The sequence below is a fragment of the Micropterus salmoides genome, unplaced genomic scaffold, assembly GCF_014851395.1.
Source record: "Micropterus salmoides isolate LMB-PRFRI ecotype aquatic unplaced genomic scaffold, ASM1485139v1 Ms_hic_scaffold_8, whole genome shotgun sequence".
Classification (NCBI taxonomy): Eukaryota; Metazoa; Chordata; class Actinopteri; order Centrarchiformes; family Centrarchidae; genus Micropterus; species Micropterus salmoides.
This window is the reverse complement of record NW_024044570.1, coordinates 1665690-1688963: the sequence shown is the minus strand read 5'-3', so window position 1 is coordinate 1688963 and position 23274 is coordinate 1665690. Positions and strand designations below refer to the sequence as shown.

General features: G+C 42.0%; 2 protein-coding genes across 2 annotated transcripts; both read left to right on the top strand.

The window, feature by feature from the left end:
* Positions 1 to 743: 743 nt before the first annotated feature.
* On the top strand, positions 744 to 18080 carry LOC119893698 (spatacsin-like; the record flags this gene model as incomplete). The annotated part of the gene is made up of 15 exons (XM_038706019.1): positions 744 to 1093; positions 3497 to 3684; positions 4902 to 5129; positions 7040 to 7256; positions 7676 to 7813; positions 9897 to 10291; positions 11101 to 11246; positions 11940 to 12054; positions 12237 to 12392; positions 15359 to 15534; positions 15642 to 15818; positions 16381 to 16452; positions 16937 to 17064; positions 17669 to 17850; positions 17941 to 18080. Coding segments are annotated over exons 1-15 (2673 nt in total), but the record flags the coding sequence as incomplete, so codon positions are not given.
* Positions 18081 to 18085: 5 nt separating this feature from the next.
* On the top strand, positions 18086 to 23064 carry LOC119894336 (spatacsin-like). Its single transcript, XM_038707029.1, has 6 exons — positions 18086 to 18135; positions 20325 to 20528; positions 20628 to 20734; positions 21263 to 21408; positions 22614 to 22778; positions 22972 to 23064. Exons 1-6 carry the CDS (start codon positions 18104 to 18106, stop codon positions 23047 to 23049), a joined length of 732 nt encoding a protein of 243 aa, XP_038562957.1. The 5' UTR covers positions 18086 to 18103; the 3' UTR covers positions 23050 to 23064.
* Positions 23065 to 23274: the final 210 nt, after the last annotated feature.

Genomic DNA, 23274 nt, shown 5'->3' with positions numbered 1-23274 from the left:
AAAATTAGGAGTACAAATCAAGGGACGGTTGAATTTAGACAATTTATTGTTTGTACACTTTTTAACGGCAAAAAAAGCAAGTTTTCTAATCTGTGAAATGAAATTTTGACCGGTGCAGTGGTTTGCACTGTCGCCTCGCAGCAAGGGTCGTGGGTTCAAACCCCGGTTGTCCCGGCCTTGCATGTGCTCCCCTCGTCCACAGACGGGGTTAATTGGTGTCTCTCAGATTGTCCTTAGTTGTGGATGTGAGTGGTTGTTTGTCTGTGTGTGGCCCTGCGATGGCTGGCGGCGTGTGTGGTGCCAGCAGTTGAGGATGGATATCAAATTTGGCCATTATGAAAAGAAGATTAATCAAGTACAAATAAGTGTTTATCTGTGTGTTATTTTCTGGAAACCAAACAATACATTTTTCCAAAAAAAACAAAACTTTCATCAATATTTTCAGAAATAAAGCCACATACATTTTGCCAGAATTCTTCACAACAGGGGAAATGCTGGGGGGAAGCAAAATGACAAGAACAAAAACAACATGAGGAGAATAAAGCTGAAGTACCATTTCACTTTATTCTGGAAATCTTATTTCCCCATTTAATTCCTAATCTCTATCGTATCCACCACAGAAACTACAATTCTCGTTGCTAAAATCACTTGTGCACCAAGGTCGTCTTTCGATTAAGTCGACTTCTGTGCCGTTTGCCTATTGGTCAGATTTGGTCAGCTGACAGGGGAAGTAGGGCATGTGACTCCGGGCCCAGCTGCTGTTTACATGACAAGAAGAAATGTCGGCGTAGTCGCAGTCTGTCGCCGTCAGATTGCTTTTCTTTTCAAACACCTGAACCCGCAGCCTCTTTCACACGTCGCTCGTCCAACGCGTGAAGATGTTGGAGGCGGATCAGCGGCCGGACAGAGACTCGCTGGAGGTGTGTGTGATCCCGGAGAACCAGCACTGTGGAGAAGTAGCAGACGTCCAGAAAGCTGAACTGGCTCCTGGAGGCTCCCTGCTCGGGTGTCTGGGGGCCCGGGGGCGGCTAGTGGTCTGGGACCCGGCGGACAGAGAGGCCCCTCCGGCTGCAGCGGACGGCTGCTACACGGAGTGAGTCCCGCAGCCCGAAGTCACTTCAGACATCTTATCATCCCAAAGAATCTGCGTTTATGGAAAAACTCAGAAATAAATCAGCTTTTAAATATTAAAATGCATTTGTCATGAGCAGCAGTGGAAGAAGTAATCAGGTGTTTTACTTAAGTATAAGTTGCTCTGACACAAGTACTGTAAAAGTCCTAGAAGTATTTAGGTCCTTTACTAAAAGTACTAATGGGCCAAATAATGTTTGAGCTTCACTTTTACAGCCAATCACAAATACTGATCTTGAATTGTTGCTACGACACTAGTTGACATGTAAAAAGTTTTGATTGGTCTGAGACTTGTATAGTGGGCGGGGCAGAGTCTACATGAAGGACATCAGAGAAATCCTGTAGAAAATAAGCTGGACATGAGGCCCTTTTCCTCTGCGGGACCAGTTCCACTCGTTTTCCACTGTGGAAAAGTTGTACCTGCTTCCAGGTCACTATTCACTGCGTCATCATTGCGTGCGCCTGACAGAGGCCAGCAGCAGAAAGTTTTACATTTTACAGTTTTCACACGTTATTTCATCACTAAATCCACTTCTGAGGAGCTTTGAGGTGAGAAATCAGCTGTGTAGATGTTGAATATTGCCAGTTTTATGAAAAGAGTTGAGGAGCGGCGGAGGAAGCCTGCGCCAACCCGTGGGAGGAGCTGGCGAGGCCGGCCAGCCGCCTGCCCTGGTCCCACCGTCACACAGACCGCTGACGCAACAACTGCAGAGGAAAATCAAGAGACAGCTGTGTGTGTGTGTGTGTGTGTGTGTCGCATTAAACATTACGTCGCAGCAGTTGTGTGTGGCGTCGCTATGACGACCAGCTACATTGAGGGATGCCATCTCTGGGTCTGCAATGGAAAACGGATCACGGCCAAACCGAGTGAGGAAATTTCACTCATCAGGGCGATAAAGCAATTATCCGTAACAACAAGTTAAAATGTTTCTGAAAGATGTCTTGCCAGGCGCTTTCAAAGTCAAATAGTTTTAGTAAAAATTGTCATTTGAGGTTCTTTTTTAGCTCGCCAACACGTGTACCAACAGGCTTACTGAAAAATTAGAAAGAATTGAGGGAGCAAAACAGGTTATAGGTGTATCCGTACATATCCGTAAAACCTAAACTGTTTTAATTACACGACACACTGTGCAGAAACACACACCCATACAACACAGTCAGTTCACTTTTAAATGAATTGTATTTTAGATGCTGTTAGTTTGTCTCAGCAAAGACAATAATCTCAGTTTCCTGCAAAATTTTAATGATTTCAGCAAAAATGTGTTTTTCAAATAAACAAATGAACATTTAAGAGACCCTTGGCAATTTATAAAATCATTGGATCTCATGTATTGCTTATTAGATGGTGTTGTTAGTCATGTACCAAAACAAAGGACTGCGTGTACTTAAAGTATTAAAAGTAAATGTACTCAACATAGAAATAAAACTGTCCCCTGTGACTGTTGTACTATTATGTAGTATGTCATGATTATTATTCCTCGTGCATTCATGTAAAAGCAGGATTTAACTGATTTAACTATTTTGTATCAGACAGCAGTTAATTACTTTTTCCAATAGTGAGAAATGTCGTCACAGCTGCCCAGAGCCCAAAGGGACACCTCCAGAAATCTGACTCTGTAAAGTAACTGATGCTCTCAGATAAATGTAGTGAAGTAGTAAAAGTACAATATCTCCCTCTGAGATGTGGTGAAAAGAAAACACTCAAGTAAATACAAGAACCTCGAATTTGTACTTCAGTTCGTGACTTGAGGGAAAGTACTTACTTACGGTCCACCACTGAAAAGTCCTGCATTCAAAATGTTACTTAAGTACAAAAGTTCTACCATTAAAATGGACTTAAGTACCAAAGTGAAAGTACACATTGTGCAGAATGGGACATTTGAGAATAAAATATTGCTACATAATAATTTTTTGCTTTAATGTGTTAATAATCGCTTTAATGTTGTAGTAGCTCATAAAGGTGAAGCTAACGTGGATTACATTTTTATGAAGTACTGTTTTATTGTTTTGATCGGTGGACGCTTACGGACTAAAGGAATAGAAATAATCAAGGAATGGACACACATGCCGGTAAATCTGAATGAACCTTTTGGTGCTCATTGTTTTCATAAAATCAACTGAACGATTGAATTGTGGAGAATCTAACCGATGTACAAAGTGTAGCATGTCCATACTGGCTTAAAAATGAACATTCATATTGTTGTACATCCAGAAAACCTTCGAAATGAAGCTTTACGGTAGTTCTGTGGTCTCAGGATCGATGCTAGTAATTCCCTAGCTAATGGCAAAATATCTTAATGTGCTCAGCTTTGTGTCCGCAGTCAGAGAAACAAATCAAACTCTTCAAATGTTCTTCCGCTTCTAGCTTTTTCTGGGAGGAGGCGTCCGTCCACAGTCGGGGCGTCAGCAGCTTCAGACTGCTGGCTGTTGGATCTCAGTGCGACCTGAAGCTGCTGGAGGTGGAAGCGGAACGATCAGCGTCCGTCTCTCTGCTCTGTGTGTCTGAATGTCCTGCAGATCGCCTGCTGCAGACCGTCAGAGAGCAGGACCCCGGTGAGTACCAGGCGCACCGTCGACCCTCGGACGGGGTCCACTGACACTGCAGTATCAACCTGACAGAACTGAAGACACTGCCGGTGTGTTTTAGAACACCCTCAAGTTTCTAGTTTTTATTTAAATATAAGTAGATCAAGTCCAGGGAAGAACCTTAAATGGTGTAAAAATGATCAGCAATGTTTACGTCACCAGAACTGACATTTTCAGAGATAAAATGGCCAATTAAATTATCTTACTGTAGCATCAACCGATGACCGGCTGCTCAGTCTGAGGGTGTTTGCTGTAGCAACTTTCACGGCTTCATTTCCTTCCCCTGCTAAAGACAAAGTTTAGGTCAGCAAAACTGAGAAATATTTGTCAGAGATGTATAGCTTTCAGAGATCAAGTAATAGGTTAACAACTTCAAGTTATTCTGCAGCAGTGGAAGTTTAAATTTCACATTTGACACAGTTTTTATTTTATTTTTTTAAATTATAATTTTTTTTGTCTATCATATAAACACACACGTTTATGGTTTTATCTATTTATTTTATTTTTAATTTTATTATTATAATAACACACACACGCTTACTGTTCCATTTATTTTTTTTTACTTTTAATTATTATAATAACACACGTTACTCTTTCATTTATTTAAATTTTTAATATATATATTTTTTTTTTAACGCACGCGCTTACTGTTTTATTTATTTACTTTTATTTTTACGGAATTTTTATATTTTATATTTTTTTTATAATTTATTTAACACAACTTTTACAATTTTATTTACTTATTTAATGAAATGTATGAAATCAGTTGTTCTTATGTAATTTATATGTAGCTTTGGCAATACTGTTGTTAGACATTCATTCCAATAAAGCTGATTTGAATTGTGAGTAAATGAAACACATTTCTACAGTAAACACCTTGGAACAGCCTCTTAATACACCCTCAGAAACTGTATTTCCACTATATTGTGACTAAAAAGGCAATTAATAAAGAATAAAGTTGGTCATCGGTTGATCCTTGTGTGAAATAGTGAACAAAACTTCCTTCATTTGTCTCTTTCAGTCAGTTTGCTGCTTACTTTGGTACCATTTAAGGTTTTTCACTGGACTTAAACTACTTAGATTTACATAAGAACTACAAACATGGGGGAGTTCTAAAACTTGTGACCAGTAGTGTATATTGTTAATGAATGTTATAATATTACTGATTGAGCCTTTGTCTTTAGGTGTGTGTGAGCTGCAGTCGGTGCGCGTGTTGTCGTTTGCTGCCGGCCGCTGCTGCATGCTGCTGAACTGTGATTGGCTGCTGCAGCTGCAATGGCAGCAGACGGAGGAGGAGCCGCAGACGACATCCTGCTGCAGCATCCGGCGGACTGAAAGCGACAGACACACTGCTGTCCACCACTGTGTCTGCAGGGAAACCCTGTTCATCCTCAGCTCCACTGGACTCATATGTATCCTCATACTCATACAAATACACCTACTGTTAAATCTGCTGCTACTAATTAGACCAACATTAGTAATATTAATTATAACTGATCATCTAGCTAAGAATCAGAATCGGAACTTCCAGGTACATTTTCACATCGAGGAATTTGTCTTGGTATAAATTGTCTTTTTCATAAATATAAAAGTAAGGAGATCAGAAAATGTACAAGTATACAAAAAATACAATAATACAATGCAGACAAGTATAACCTAAATTATCAACCATAATAAATAAGCTAACTAGGCTAAACACAACTAAGCTGACTAGAATAAGAGAAACTAATCTAAACTGAATGAAACTGAACTAAACCAAATGAAGAATTAAACTATCTGAACTAAATCAAAGTAAGCTAGCCTTGGAGAAGTCATTTAAGTTTTTTGACGTTAGCTTCAGTCATTGACAGAGAAAGTTACGACGTAATTATGTATTTTCAAAGTCTTATACCTGAACAGTTTTACATCAAACTGCGACTTTAAAATGTATTTTTTAAATTGACAAACATCATATGTGTAATTCAGGGCACAATTCAAACGGGATCAAATATTTGTTGTCCCTCGCCGTTGACTACCGTACAATATTTTTCTGAAATAAGGTCCCATGGTGGTCCACATGAAGGGGAGGGACTTAGGCTCTCTATAGTCGGTCACAGGAGCGTCCAACACAGAAGTGGTTTTCTTGCTGACTTTGGCTCCTGGCTGACCCACGTCCTAAACCCGCCCCGTCTTCGTCGTCCCCAGAGTCAAGCCCCATCCACACTACTGCGTTCTGCTTTTAAAACGGAGACCTTTTTCTACGTTCGCACCTCCCGTCCAACACCTAAAACAGAAGTTTGACAACACTGCCGACGCTGTTTTTTGTTTTAAAACTCCGGAGAGTGTTTCAGTGCGGACGGGCAAAAACGGAGGACTTTAGAAACGAAGACGCAGACGCTCACGTTTGGCTTCCTGATTGGATTTTATAAGTCACGCAAAGCAGAATCACGATGCTGCTGTTTGACTTGGAAATATGAAAATATTTTGTACCGGGCAATCAGAAATACTTTATTGATCCATGAGGGAAAGTCTTTAAGTAATAAATAACAAATAAAATACATAACACCTGATAACGTGGCCTTCACTTGTACTCTCTCTGTCGCCGCATTTACTTTGCGACGACTCCCCAGTGACTCTCCCAGCTCGTTATTGGTCCGTGCAAAATCAAATCTGGTGTGGTTCTTTGTCTGCATTACTTTAACAGATCCTTTAATAGGAACCGACCGTCTGCTTCATGTTTACACGCGCATGCTCAGTGTACGTGAACGGTGACAAGATGGGTTGTTTTAACACAGACGCAGATCAACTCTGATACACAGCTAAAATGCTGGTGTGGACGGAGATCGTATTCGTTTTTAAACTAAAACGGAGTAGTGTGGCTGGGGCCTCAGTGTCCTGGTCCAGTCCGCTAGCTGCATGTCGAATTAAGCTAACTAGCTGGCAGCTAGCTGCAGTTAGCAGCAGTTAGCTCCTGTTTATTTGGAGAATGAATTTGACAGGTGGCCAGTTCTTACATATTGCCGCTTTAACCTCCAATAAGCTAAACAAAACAAAGCTATGGTGAAAACTCTGAAGCTAAGCTATGAAACGAAGATAGCCTCGATGAAACTAAAATAAACAAAACTAAGTATAAGCTAACAAACCGGAGATACACTAACATCAAAGTACACACACAACTAAATTGATGTAATTTAATCTCACAACACTAATCTCTGGTCTTTTCCTGAGCTTTTATCTACATCTCATGGTCTTCCTCAGTGGCTGGATGACAGCTGAGCTAATGAGTTAAGATTATCACTCTGTAAACTCCTCCCAGCAGCCTCTTCTTTAACGTGACCTCCAGCTGTTTATAATATCTCCGATGGCAGTCTGCTGGCCTGCGTTGACCTCCCAGCTTACCTGAGCTCTGACCTGGCAGAGGATGACCTCATCTCCCCTCCTTCCTCCTTATCCTCCTCTTCCTCCTTCTGCCTCCTCCAGGTGTCAGCTGATCTCAATACGGTCGTAGCCGTCACTCAGTCTCACGCTGCCGTCGCCGTCGACCTCAACCGCTACTTCAGGTACAGCAGCAGGGAAACGAGCCGAAAGCTCTACAGTTTTTGGACACTTTTCCCATTTTTAGTTCTTGTTTTTATCAAACACGTCATTTCATGTTAATCAAAATCCCCGAAGCAACAATAAAACACATAAATGCCGCACAAATGAGGTTATAAGCAGCACATTATAGAGGAAACATTGCACACGGGAACAATGTTGATTTGTCTGCCCACTGAACAGATCCTGACTGCGCTACAGAGACATGGCCCACTGCCTGTATTTTTTTTTTTGCCAAATGTTCTGATGTGAATGTTCCTGAATATTAAAATGATTCACTACAAGAAGCTCATCGGATCAGCCCACCCATCTGCAAGTTAACCAAGCTTTGGTGCATTCAGAGGTAAAACAAAACAAACTTCAGATTGTTATTTCTGTCTTCCAGGATGTATCCAGACCACCTACTGTGTGCTGCTCCCCCCTCTCGCCCCCCGCTCCAGCCCCATCACCCAAGAGACCAGGACAGCCTGTCGAGCTCCAGCTGCAGCCTTGCCGCCCTGGGATCAGCCTTCAGCGCTGACCGGTAAACGCCTTTTACTTTAGTTTATTTGACAGGATACAGACACGTGGATCATCAGATATTTGCGTGTGAAGAAATTGTCATGGAAAACACGAATATGTCCCGGACTTCATTCCATCGTGGTTCTTGAAGTTCCATCGGCCATACCGAGGTGATAACAGGCATACAATTACAATACCTACATTACAATGGCTGCTTGAACTGGCAGCCATAGTAACTCTTAATATTGTTCCGATTACACAGTCTGAAATACGTCATGAACTACTAATTAAAGACTTCCTCTTGGAAAGCTTATTGGTAGTTTTAAAGAAATATCTTCATCATTGTTATGCTGATGACATCCAATTTTATATATATATATATATATATATATATAATATATATATATATATATATCTTTTAGCCAAGACAAACTGTCCTTGTTGCACAATTGCTTTGCCTCCATTAACAAATGAATGGCAGACATTTTTTTTGCAACTTCAGATAAAACTGAGGTGCTGATTTTTGGCAGGCCTTTGGTGCTCTATCGTGCTCTGACTACACTGTTATGAGAAATCTGGGTGTGTGTTTTAACAGTCATGTTGAATCTGTGGTTCCTTCCTGTTTTTTCCATCTCAGGAACATTCTTAGATTGGTGTGGTTTCTAACGAAGAGATGGAGATGCTTGTTCATGCTTTTATTTCATAATGATTGGATTATTGCAACGTACTTGTTTAAACGTATCCCCTGTGGACCGACTGCAAGTTGTACAGAATGCAGCTTTAAGACTTTTGTCTAAGACCAGCAGGTGATCGCACATTACTGCTGTGCTTGATGCCCTTCATTGGCTTTTGATTGGCTTTAGAGTGCATTTTAAAATTTTAATCATTACTTACAGTGTCTTGCATGGTCAAGCTCCCTCTTACATGCAGGATCTATTGCACGCACACACTTCTGGTCGCTCTCTGAGGTCTTCAGGCCAAACCTATTATTATGCTTTTTCACATTTCTTGGCATTTCTATAATGTGACCATGTCCGATGTTCCTGTTAAACATGACCAAAGCTTCAAATAATGAGGTAAAAGTATTTAAAAGAGGTCCCTGTGAGACAAAATCTCAGATATCCCCCCTGTTCTGAACGCTCAATTTTAAACTTTAAACGGCTCGGTGTGTGATTTCCATATACATTTACATTTATTCATTTATCTGACGCTTTTATCCAAAGTGTCAGCTGCATTAATGCTCTAAAAGTTTTATTATGAAGTCTACAGCCGTGCTAGCTGCTCTGTGAGGCTGCTAGGCACGGTGATGCTCTGAGCTAACATGCTCACAATAGTATTCATTTATTTATTTTAAACTTTTATTTAACCAGGCAATGCTCATTGAGATTAAAAAGCATCCTAAGCAGTAGCAAGTCGTTATATAAAAACAACAACACAGCTGTCAAAAATAGAAAACAAAAACAACGCAGTTAACAATAACTGACGCAGCAAATTTACAATCAGAATGTCAAAACAATGAAAAGTAATGGAATCAGCCTCCAATTCCTTAATCAATGATTTCAAATGGCCAGTAGAGACAAGTTCTTTCAATTTATAATGATAGTAAAACTATGATAATATTTAGCAGGTATTATGTTACGACAACTGAGTTTATCATATGAACATTTACTAATTGATGTGATTAACAGTCTGTTGTAGTACAGTAGTTTTACCATTACCTATTTTAATAAATAATTAATAGTTTCAATCATTTTTCAAGCAAAAACCAGACATTGACTAGTTCCAGCTGTTTACATGTGAGGATTTGATGCTTTTCTTTGTCTTGTCTGACAGTAAGTGGGATATATTTTGGGTTTTAGACCGTTTAGACTGTGACACTGTGAAGATGTCACTGGAAATTATCAGGAGCTTTTGTCATCATTTAATTTGGCATTTTAAAGACTAAACGATTAATCAAGCAGATAAGAAACTATTTGCAGCCCGAAATTATTTAAATATTTCACACTAACACAATTAAAGGGTTGAATGGTCAACAAAACGTTTGGGTAAGTTTATCTGTTCTTAATTTTTATTAGTCTAGACCTCTAACTTTGACTCCTTTCTAGCTCCTGGAAAGCTCGTCTGGCCTCCATGTACAGCAGAGCTCTGCAGGATGCAGCTCCCACCTCCTCCTCCTCCTCCTCCTCCCCCCAGCCTGCCGGGACCTCCTGGTCTTCCTCCCTCCGCCACCTGAAGTCGCAGCAGGCTTCGCCCTCAGCCCACAGCAGAGTGCCTTGCGGGGGAGCGACCGTTGCTTTCTCCATCCCCGAGTCGTCCACTCCGTCTCTACTCACCGTGTCCGAGTTCTCCGCCCAGCTTACCTTTGTCTCCCCTGGCAACAGACAGACCGCAGTGGCCTTATGGGATTTAGAGTCAGGGAAGGTTAATTACCACCGTGCGGAGGGCGTGGCGGCTCCAGTTCAGCGCTGTGGAGAGAGACAGCACAGACTCCTGCTGAAGAGTAAGTCAGCCACTGACGCATCTAAAACCTCGGCGGCATCTACAGAGACTCCAGCTTTGACATCTGAGCTGTTGTAGCTGCCCCACAAAGTATTTTATTCTGTAAAAAGAACATTTGCTGCAAAGAAACTTGCAAAAATATATTTACAAGCTGGCAACGTTTCGGAACTAGATCTTCATCTGGCTCAGCTCCTCCATGACATACTGAGAAACCATCTTTTGTAGGAGGTGACTCGTTTGTCTGCACAAATCACCCACGTCCAAATGAAATTGGGCAACGTTACAGAACATTCATTCACATTTCCAATACTATAGATTGAGCTTAAGCTTAAATACAACACTCTCTGTTGTAACAGTAAGATATCGTCCCAGAGAGATTCCATTATCAACAGATGTAGATTTCTGTATAGTGAATGTAAAGAGAGTAAAATGTCACAGACTGTAGTATCATAATAAACACAACATGTGACCTCACAAGATATATAAGAGACAAAAATGACATAATTTAAACTAGAAAAATAGAAAAAGTCATCACCATAAATATTACTTACAAACCTCCACATTATTATACAACAAACACATCAAGGCCACAAAGTTTTCATGCAGCGTCAGAACATACATATCAGAGAACAATCCACGAAAGGTAAATATAACTGTTTTTAACGTTTTGTATTTTGTGTAGACGTTCGTGTGTTGGGTTGTAATTATCTGCGTTTGTGAGCGTTCCTCTTGGAAAGATCTCTTAGCTGTTTTTGAAAGGAGACTATTTTTAAGCCAATGCACCAAAAATCTCTGTCTGTCTGTCTGCAGAGGCTGGGCTGTTCCAGGTCTTGTTCTCAGTGTCCCAGCAGGACTTGCTCAGCAGGTTGATGTTATTTGGGAGCGCAGCAACAGTCGACGCAGTCTGTCACCTGAACAGCTGGGGGCGCTGCTCCATCCCCATCCACGCCCTGCAGGTAGGAGGCAACACGCACCCTTACTGACACGGCACAGACTCAGAGGAGATGGTTAGAATGAACTAGGGCTGTCCCCTAGAATCGTCAAGTCCTGCCTGTAGTCGACTGAATCATTTGAATCATAAGTTTTGCGTGCACGCCGCGGTTCCTCGCGGGTCTATTTCAAGTAGCCGGCTGTTTTAAAAATGATAAAATAATATAATAATAATCTTTGTGTGGTTCATCAATGGTGATAAATGATCTGAAAGTCCCGCGAGGTGCGAACAACTCAGCACAACATCTCTTCAGTGTTCCTCTGCTGCCATCACACATGCGCATGACGCCCCAGGGTTCGGGTTACAGTTTATTCATGCACTTTAAAAACATTTATAGAAAGTTTTATTCTTTTTACATGTTTGTTTACAGCATTAAATGTTTAAATGTGTGTTGTAACAGGCTGTATATTAACTTATTGGGAGAAAACTGGTAGTTCTGTGTAAAATCAGACGTTGAGCACCCCCATATCGCCAAAATGGCGTGATTCTTGTTTCGCTGCGAAGCTTCGACTGTGAGATTGACAGTCGAATCAGGCTCCGCCCATCGAAGCATCGAATCTTCGGCTATTCGGGGTCAGACCTTGATGACATCTGGATGACCTGTAGATAAAAGCCGTCTCTCTGCTGTTTCTTTTAAAGCTGTTTTTTTGTTCTGCAGGCTGGACTGAAGAATCGTCAGCTGGACACGGTGGATTTCTACCTGAAGAGTAAAGAGAACATCCTGAACCCTGCTGCCGATCAGCCTGCAGCATCCACACTGAGCCTGACAGACAGTACGGATACACACTTCATAAACTGTTTATAAAGAGACGATTTACTGCCTCGACTTTTCTAATCTTTCACTTTAAATGCCTGAATCCAAATTCTTTGTAACGAAAAGTTGCTTTAATCATCGACGTTTCATACATGCTGTTGTGCATAAAGCTGTGTGTCTGACCTGTGTTTGTGTGTGCAGGTGTCCAGGAGTTGTGTCCTGCGTTGGACCTTCTGTGTTCGGCTGTCAGAGAATCAAACAGCGAAGCTCAGAGCCGACAGTTCTCTGAACAGCTGCTCAACATCACCATGAGCTTTGTCAACACACAGATCCGTTCAGTCCTGTCCAGCGCACAGTGTAAGGCAACACACACACACACACCTCTGTCCTGTCCAACACACATCATGAGACAACACACACACTTTTCTGTCCACGGCTGTAGATGTTTAGTTTTAAACAGGGTTTTCGCAGGGTCTTAAAAAGTCTTAAAAGGTCTTAAATTTAAAAAGCAAAATTTAAGGCCTTAAATTTGCGAGTTTCTGTTGTAGGTCTTAAATATTTTTAAACAGGTCTTAATCATCGATGTAACGCTACTCCACATTGAAATGCTTCAAAACACGCTGACTCCGTGTTCAAAAAAGCACAACAGCGCCTCCACCTGCTGAGGAAATTAAGGACTTTTCATGTCAGCAAGGATATTTTAACTCTGGTTTACTCGTTACTCATTGAATCCATTCTCACCTTCAACATCTCATCCTGGTACAACGTCCTCACTGTCAAACATGAAACCAAACTCTCACGCATAATAAACCACTGCAGCAAGATAATCGGCTCACCACAAAACCCCTTATTTGAACTGCACAACTGTGACCCCTCTCACCCTCTCCATCACTCCTTCCAGTTACTGCCATCAGGCAGACGATAAAAAGTTCCACTTATCTCTCTATCTATGTCTCTATCTATCTCTCTATGTCTCTATCTATGTCTCTCTCTCTCTCTCTATCTATCACTCCATCTATCTTATCTAGCTATGTCTCTATCTATGTCTCTATCTCTCTATCTATCTATTTCTCTATGTCTCTATCTCTCTATCTATCTCTCTATGTCTCTATCTCTCTATCTATGTCTCTATCTATGTCTCTATCTCTATCTATCTCTCTATGTCTCTATCTATGTCTATCTCTATCTATGTCTCTATCTATCTCTCTGTCTCTATCTCTCTATCTATGTCTATCTATGTCTCTATCTCTATCTATCTCTCTGTCTCTATCTATGTCTATCTCAATCTATGTCTCTATCTATCTCTCTGTCTCTATCTCTCTATCTATGTCTATCTATGTCTCTATCTCTATCTATCTCTCTGTCTCTATCTATGTCTATCTCAATCTATGTCTCTATCTATCTCTCTATCTATGTCTCTATCTCTCTCTTATCTATCTCTCCATCTATCTTATCTAGCTATGTCTCTATCTATGTCTCTATCTCTCTATCTATTTCTCTATGTCTCTATCTCTCTATCTATGTCTCTATCTATCTCTCTGTCTCTATGTCTCTATCTCTCTATGTCTCTATCTATGTCTATCTATGTCTCTATCTCTATCTATCTATCTGTCTCTATCTCTCTATCTATCTATGTCTCTATCTCTCTATCTGTCTATGTCTCTATCTCTATCTATCTCTCTATCTGTCTATTTATCTATGTCTCTATGTCTCTATCTCTCAATCTATCTCCTTATGTCTCTATCTATCTCTGTATCTCTCTATCTATGTCTCTATCTCTGTATCTATGTCTCTATCTATCTCTCTATCTCTGTATCTATGTCTCTATCTATCTCTCTATCTCTGTATCTATGTCTCTATCTATCTCTCTATCTCTCTATGTCTCTATCTCTGTATCTCTGTCTCTATCTATGTCTCTATCTCTCTATCTATGTCTCTCTCTATCTCTCTGTCTCTCTCTATCTCTATCTATCTCTCTGTCTCTCTCTGTCTCTATCTCTCTATCTATGTCTCTCTCTATCTCTGTCACTCTGTCTCTCTATCCCTCTATCTCTCTATCTATGTCTCTATGTCTCTATCTCTCTATGTCTCTATGTCTCTATCTCTCTATCTATGTCTATCTATCTCTCTCTGTCTCTCTATCTATGTCTATCTATCTATCTCTCTCACTATCTCTCTATGTCTCTCTCTATCGATCTATAGATCTATCGATCGCAGGCTGGTTGTAGTTCTTTCTTTCGCTAGTCCAAATATAATTCGCTATACGACTACAAAGACCAACATGCATCTGTCGTGTTATTGCAGCCAGTCTCTTTTGGACTGTACCACAGGTAGAAAACAGATATATTCTTCAGCTGTGCGAAAGTGCAACCTTAGCGACTCTTGACTGAAAGAAACAGAGCTTAGGGCTTGGCTAAAAGCAGTCGCTAGCAACGTATTTGAAGCCTGCTTAATGTCGCTACTGAAATGTCACACGATCATTAATGATTTTCAGTAAGCTACGGTAACACTCAATGCACGGCTGGAGGATAAGATCAGCATGAAGTTGTCAGGTTACAGCTCTGTCCTGTACTGCACATCTTGAAAGTTAAATTAAATTATAAAGAAAGGAAAGTGGTGACCTCGGAGGAGCTGAGGTTGGTAACGTTAAAGCAAATCAGGGATGCAAACCAGTCCTTTTAGGAGATTGTTCCTTTGGATTTTGATTTTCAAATGAAATGCTTATAATAATACAGAAGGGAGGTGGTTGTCATGCTGCCTATTTCTTAATTTCTACAAATGAATAAAGCAGTAAATTAAAACACAAAAGGCAAACATGAACAGTCCTGTCTGTAATAATTCTTGAGGTCATATTAACAGTGTTTTCCTGCCATTATCAGGTAGTGAGGCTCAAAACAGCTTGGTGCTGAGCATCAAAACTAACTAAATTACTTTTCCCAGCTCTGATGGTTAGAATTCAAACCCAGTAGACTTATTTAGCAAGTTTAGCTTTTGGGATGCAGCATGTCAGCATGTTAATTACGTAGCTTATCAATGTCATCATCCATCCTGATGTTTCATTGTTGACATCGTCCAATGCCAATTTTGTAGACATCACACAAACCTAAATATTATTGAATACATTTATTTACTCTGCAGGTAGTTTTGTGACTGCATTTCCTATGTACTTTTCTTTTTTTGATGTCGCGATTTAGATCTTAAATTTCATTCATAGTGGTCTTAAAAAGGTCTTAAACAGTCTTAAATTTGACCAGGTGAAACCTGCAGAAACCCTGTTTAAACCACCTGTTAGTAGAGTTAAAACTGGTCTGTTGTGTCTGCAGACGAGGACTCAGGAGTGCGGATCTGCGTGGATGTTCTTGATCGGTACGTCACCGAACTGAGGAGCTACATGAAGAGATACCCCTGGCCTGCAGGGGGCGACACCTCCAGCACCAATTCTGCTGATTCTGCTGAGGAGGCGGCTCAGAGAGACGAGTGGGAGCAGCTGCCGACAGAGGTGACATTTCTTTACAAAGTTTGGTTGCACAGTTAGGTAGCGAAAAGAGTTTTCATCTGTGTGTGAGTGCCCCTTCTTGTTTTACTCTGTATGTGCGTGTGTTGCAGGAAGTGGTCCGTCAGTCCGTCCTGACCAATCAGATCCCCAGAGCTCAGGCTGTCCTGAGGAGGCGGAGCCGGCCGGAACAGCGTCTGGCCTCCTTGAGGATGGAGGGTCTGCGTCAGGTTTTCTCCTGCCTGCAGCGGCGAGACCTGCAGACCGCCAACACGCTCCTCATTAACATGGTGAGAAGACCTCGCTCGTTAATTTATATTTGCTTTATGTTACATGTTAACATGCTAACGTTGGTATGCTAACACTTTCAAAGTCACATGCCAAATGTCAGTATCTTAAAAACCAGTAACAGTTAACATGAGCGTGAGATGTTATGTCTGTGTCCAGACCTGGAGTCAGGACGTGGTTAGCCTAGCTTAGCATAAAGACTGGAAGCAGGGGGAAACTGCTAGCCTGGCTTTTTCCAAGTTCAAAAATACACATAACAACAAAGCTCAGTGATTAACACGTATCTCATTTGTTGATCTATTATAAACAGACATTCTTTGGGGGAGTAAAGTCCAGTAACTACTTTAACATCCAGCTCTGCCTTTAACTCACAGATCTGAGACTTGTATTGATCTCCTCAACACACTTTTAGAAAATAAGGGAAATAAGTATTTTCCCAAAAGTCCCTTCAGCAAACAGTAGGCAGGATGTGACGCTAACGTTAGCTGTCAGCTAAAAACACAAAGCTGAATTTCTTTTTTAAAGTCAAATTGACAGTTTAGTGCCGTTATTTTGTGTTTTCAGGGTTTCAGTGTGAAGAAGCAGCTGCACAGTATCTGCCTCTACACCAACGACAAAGAGCTCAGGGAGTTTGTGGTGAGTCTGGTGTGAACACTAAATACAACGACAGTCTCCTTTCTACCTGACAGCTAGTGTTGCGGAATTCTTTTTGATGGTCTTGTCTCGGTCTCGGACATTGAGGACTCTGGATTTTATTTCAAAACCAGTCAAGACCGTAACTTTGGGAATATCAATAAATCGCTTTTGTATTGTCTGATTTATTTGTTAACATCCAAATGTGTTGTTACCGTTAACGACCTTCCCAGCAACGGTGATGCTTACATTGATTTCAGCTCCAAGTATTTGTATGTGGGTGTTTTAATAGGAATGTGGATCTTTCAGATCATTCTGAGAAGCACCTCTGGTCTCGTTCTCGTGGTGAACTGGTCTTGGTCTCGACTTGGTCTCAGCCCCTAAAAGTCTTGGTCTTGTCTTCATCTCGATAACCTCTGGTCTTGACTTTGGGCTCACCGTCAGCAGCCGTATGTTTTTGATGTCTTCTCTATGTGCATCTTTACAGGTGGAGGAGCTGTTGAGGCGGAGTTGTTTTCCAGCGGAGGAGATGCAGAGCGTGGTGTTCATAAAGGAGATGGAGAGGTTGGGATCCCTGCCTGCATCCCGCTGCCCTTCAAACACCACATCACAGGGGTAAAGATACTGCATGTTTGTCTCAGAGTTAAATAAATTCTGTGTATATCTGTATTTATATTTTCAACATTTATGTCAGGAAACTAGCTCAACATACATTGCGTGACTATTGCTGAATAAATACAGACCGTAAGCAGTGTGAAAAACGAAAAGCTTGAGGATAGTAACTGTATAGCTTGTTTGTAGTAGCAGCTAACTGGTACCAAACTAAAATGCAGCTTACTGGACAAAGAAAATCAAACTGTTGAGTGAAGAGTTTTGAGTCTGAGACTTGCTGGTTGGATTATATTGGGTCTTTTAGGATACAATAAAATTGCAGATCTGGTAAGATCAACAACAAAAGGCGCGCAAGAACAGTGTCAAGACATTGTCCTGTCAAACCATCTTCTCTGAATCTTTTGTGTTCCTCATCTCAATCTTCTTTGCACCTCCTTAGAAAACCACCCCTCTCTCCACAGTCTTACTCCTCTTCGACCCCTCTGAATCCTTTTCATCTCTTTTCCACCTCCTTCCTCTCTTCTGAGCGCCCTCCTTTGAGTGAATTCCAGATTTCTCCTCTTTTTCTGTTCTTACCCGCTCACCTCTCCTTGCTCCCCCTTGACAGGGTCGTCCAGATGGTCCGCAGGGAGACTGGTGGTGGTGGGGGGGTTCTGGAGGAGCTGGTGGGACAGAAGAGGTCTGAGGAGGATGGGGGGGGGCTCTGGAGGAACCTCCGACTGGACTGGGTGAGGAACTGGGACCAGAGCTGCCAGTCTGCCGTCCTCCTGTCCAGACTCCAGCACACAGGTAGACCCACACACTGGTTCCTGACCGTCTCCTTTAATTCTGCTTGTTTGGAAGATTCCATTCCCTCCTCTGCGTTTTTGTTTTTGTTAGAGTTGAGTTCCTGTGACTCTGCGGTGTTGTGGCGTTACCTGACTGCCCTGCATGACCAGCGCCGGGTGGTCGACTGGATCCGGAACAGGGAGACCTCTGATGCCTCCCAGTGGCCTGAGTTAACCCCAGAGCTGGTGAACACAACACAGTGTGCAGCACCTCCATGAGGGAGAACATACTGGACCTGCTGGCCAGGTACAGCAGCCATTTTCACCTCTCTGATAGTTACCGACACACATGCCACATAATTTTACAATATTCTATCCACTTATTTTGCTTTTATCCATTTGGTTGGGTAATATATCAGGATGACAGAGCATCATCTCTACATTAACAACATAGTAATCTTCTTGAGTAATGTCACGTTGTGCCGTTTATGTTGTGCATAATCCTTAGTCGTTGTACATTTTTCCATGGCTACTGTATCGATACTCCAGCCCATCATTGCTCTGTAGTTTTATTTTACAGACTGAGCAGAATTGTGTTCTTTTCTAACAGTTTGGATTTGCAGCAAATAAATAGTTATTTTTTTTCACAGGCGTTTTGTATTAATAGTTAGATATCGGGATGTATCACTTTAGGATTGTCGAGCGACACATCGATTATCGCAGAATTGCTGTATCGTGATATTATCGTTATCGTGAGCCGTGTATTATATTGTGAGCTACCCTGTAATTCCCACTCCTAGATACAATACTGTGCAAAAGTTTTAGGCAGGTGTAGGAATAATGCTGCGAAGTAAGAATTTATCATTTAACAAAATACAAAGTGAATGCACAGATGAAAAATCTAACCAGCCTTTGCCTTCAACAGAGAATCAATTCTTCGAGGTACACATGTATTTTGAAGGGATATTGCTTTAAATATATGCCATGCGGGATATGCTTTCAAAAAGCACAAAGAAACAGGCAGTGCTGAGGATTGTAGTCGCAGTGGTCAGCCTGAGAAACCTACTGCAGCACATGAGAGACACATAATGTTTACGTCTATTCACAATTCAGAAGATGCCCAGTTCCTTCAAAAAATATGTGCAACTGTGCCTAGAAGATTATACACATATATAATTTTTAATACTCCAGATACACACAAAATATGCAGTCTCAACTGTGCACAGCCACTGGTCTGTATGAATGCCCTGCTAAAAGAAAGGATGTTATATAAGTTGTCTTAGATTATCCATATTTGTTTAATGTTGAAGTTAGAGTTCATTTGAAGTTTTGAAATCAGGCTGCAGTTCACATATTTTTATTTGAAGTGTTTTAGATTTAGCAATGTGCATATCACTCTCCATGGATCAACTGCTTGTAATTCAATTTTTACTCTCAGATGATGCTAGTTCATTTGTGCTATTTGATGTTTGAACACAGATTAAGCAGAACTGACACAGCTTCAGATGTAGATATTTATTCACTGCAATGGACAGATTTGCTCTTTCTTCTTTCTGCTACAAAAGCCCCCAGAAGGGCAGAAGAAGCAAATATTTTGTTATACACTAAATACACACCAGACAATTATTGTGGTTGTGTTGGTAGCAAATCCTGTCAACACAGAAATGACAACAAATTAAAGCTGCATGCAGCGTTGGGCGGGCCCTCGCGCCGTATGTTCCTGAAGCTCTGAATTGTCACACACTTCAAACACTGCACGAGGACTTAAACGTCACCTGCTGTGTCCCCCATGTTGCGCGACAGAACACCCGGTATCTATACGTTAGGTCTCACCACGTCTAGTGTGGAACACGTTGTGAAAATTGATTTACGTCGCACGATGGGTGTCAGACAGAGCTTACTTCCTGTCGCCAGTTGGTGGCGCTACGAGTATAAATGAATATTGGCATGTAGATGTGTTCGGGGGCGGGACTGTTATCAAGCATGTAAAGTTTGGTGCAGATTTGAAGTTACAACAACTTCCTGATTAAAAGTACAACTTTAGATTAGACGGCGAACATCTGAAGTCGATCGGACTCCAAGAGGCTTTTTTGTACATCTGGACATGATACACGTACAACAGAAATTTCGTACACGTAGGTGAAACTTTGGCTGGGGGCTGCTCTGTAGGGGGCGCTAGCGAGCCATTTTGACACACAAATACGCAAGAACCATAAAATAGGAAATTTTTCACCCCCCCCCGCCGTGTGTGCAAAGTTTGGCGAGTTTTCGAGCATATTTAGGCCCCTAAAATTTAGGTAACTTTGCAGAAGGAAGGGAGAATAAATCCTTCAGTTCCAACAGGGACCTCGTGTGTTTCATGCTCGGGCCCTAAATATAAAGCATCACAGATCAGTTTGAATCCTCATGCAGGGTTTTGAAGTTGACTTCTTTGACTTATCCGTTTCCTGGCGTGCACACTTCTTGCTGGCTTCATGTCTGTGTCTTTTCCTGCAGGAGAGGCCTGTTCATCCCGGAGGAGCTGGCAGACCTGGAGCAGCTGCTGTGGAGGCTGGCTCAGGGTGGAGGGGTGATGGCTTCATCGCCTCCTGTCCCTCAGTACCGCTCCCCTCTGGGCCTGGACCTCCACAGCCTCTTCATCACCTTCTGCCTGGACCACAGCCTCCAGTACCTGCTCTACTCCTACCTGGAGCACTACAGGTGTGTGTTGACAAGACGGCATGTGCTTTTTATTGGATTTCAGTTTTACAGCTTACTGGGAGAATAGCTGCCAATAAACTCTGTGTCCCTCCTCCACAGGTTGACTCCAAGAAACTGTCCCCTGTTGACCAATCAGAGCCTGTCTGAGAGCCAGCCCTGGTTTGAGATGCTGGTGAAGATCCAGGAGATCACCAGAGATCTGTCAGGTACCGGGCTGCTACGATGATGGATATGGTGTTTCCTTATAATGAACAACATTTATTAAACAAATTTAATAATTTATGAAGCACAAATGCCAAAAATTCTCTGGTTCTAGCTTTTCAAATATGAGGATTTGCCGCTTTACTCTCTTGTAACCTTCTAAACTGAATATCTTTGGACTGTTTTGGCCAAAACAAAACATTTAAATACGTCACCCTGGACAGTTTTCATTCATTTCCAACATTTGATAATGATGTTTAAGCAAGTAAGCAACAATTTAAAGAAATTAGAATTTGAAAAAAGTATTGACAGATTAATTGCAGCTTCCTTCCTCTTCATTTTTTATTTTATGGATCATATCAAAGACAAATATAAAATGTAAGATTTTCTTGTGTTATTTTGGAAGCAATCAATAAATCAAATGCTCTGGGGGGGGGAGAAATAAATCTGGTATCTGTGGCTGTCGCAGGCTTATAAGAAGCCCAGCCATTTAAACATTATATCATTATATATTGTCTGTCTGCCTGTTCCAGATCCAGCACTGGTCTTCCAGGCCAGTTTGACCAGTGCTCAGGTGCTGTTACCCGGCAGCCAGGCGTCTCTCAGCAGTCTGCTGTTAGAGGGACACAGTCTGCTGGCCCTGGCCGCCATCATGTTCGCCCCCGGAGGAATCGACCAGGTAAACATTCAATCTAATCCCACCTGGGAACCAGGAGCTGTGACTCAACAAGCACAGCAAACATTCATGTCAGATATCCATGCGTGTTTCTACCTCTGCAAAAATAGCTTTTAAATCGGTGACTGTTGGGATACAGAGCCTTAAACACAACTCATTTCAGTTCATTTTTATTCAGTCCAAATGTAATTATACACAGCATGTGAAATTTGTCCTTTGCATTTAATTTAACCCTATTAGGAGCAGTGGGCCGTTGTAGTTAGGGGTTCAGGGCCTTGCTCAGGGCCACCTTCGGCAGTGGTCCACGCTGGAATCGGCAACCCTCTGGCTCCCAAGCCAAGTCCCCCCGGGCTGAGCTCACGCCGCCTGAATGTTGTAGACTGAATGAAAGCCATAACAATGTAATACAATAATAATACAACAGGCAAAACCAAGTGCAGGGATTGTTCCACCATTCAGTTTCAGTATTTTCTTAGCTAAGACGGCATCTCAGTAAGAGTCAGCTTGAGACAAAAATGAAGGAAGAAGCTGTTCTTGCAGAGACCACAAACTCTGCCTCCTGACTGACGCTCTGTCCTGCTTCAGTGGGCAGGAATTGAAATGTGCTCCCAGTAATGTGCTGTTCACGTTCACCGATCAGCTGTCATGGCCACTGACGGGTGACGTGATTAACACGGATTATCTTGTTACCATGTCACCTGTCAGTGGGTGAGATAAATCAGACAGAGTCGGGGCTTTTTTGGCGGCAAAGGGAAGATCTTCATTATGACCAGCAGCTGGTCGTAATGTTATGGCTGATTGGTGTACATTTACAGTGAAGTGCAGATGGGTGAAGAAGACTCACAGCAGAAACCTGAGTAATTAAATGGCTTCTGAGTGGTTCGGGTATGAAAATGTTGTCGATCATATGTGCCTAAGTCACTAGATCCCGACCCAACCCCTTTGGTTTTGCCACAGTTTTGAATCCTACACAGTGTCAGACTTTCTATTGTGCAAGAACTTTACTGTAATTGTTACCTACTGAGTTTTTGCAAAATAAGTGCTGGATGCACGATCAGCTTCACCATGAAGACTCTCCCACTTTTACAGACACTGTAATCTCAAGCAGATTTAATCCCTCTTAACATCGGTGTCTTCTGGGATGTGATGTGAAAGCTGATCCACCTGGTTGGGTCTGGAACAGTCCTATATGTGCTTCCTGTGTGCAGGTGGTGGTCCAGGGTGAAAGGTCAGGCAGGTCAGAGAGGACTGTCGACCCCCAGCTCCTGAAGATGGCGCTGGCACCACACCCTAAACTGAGGGCCGCCCTGTTCCCCGCTGGGCCCCGAGGAAACAACTCGTCTTCTGACATCTCGGTCTACCACCTCCTGCAGGTACACTCGCACCTGTCAGCCTCTGTTAAAAAGTGTTAAAGCTACAGGAGCCCATTAATCCTGTTCATCCTGCTGCTCCCTCTCTGTTAACAAACACTCGGTTTTTGTTAAGTAGAACAGTCTTCTGGTGAAACGAACTCACTGCTTGTTTCTGTAAAGTTGAAAGCACATTATTGAGTTGTTGTGTTTCCAGTCACTCCATCCTCTGGACCCCTCCAGGCTGTTTGGCTGGCAGACGGCAAACACCCTCAACTCCACCGGTGAGCTCTGAAAACCAGCTTTAAGGGCGCTGCAATGTCGTGACCCCTGAAACTGCCCAGACATTTTTAGCCATGCCAGCAGTGTCCTTAGAGTGTGATATTTGTGGTTTTGAGTGAAACGGTTGTCATTAAATCTTTTTGGTTCAGGCATTAGAATTTCCCTCAGGATGGATTTATAATAACTTTGGTGACTTTTCATCTAACGCCACCATCAGGCCACTCTGGTTTATGACCAA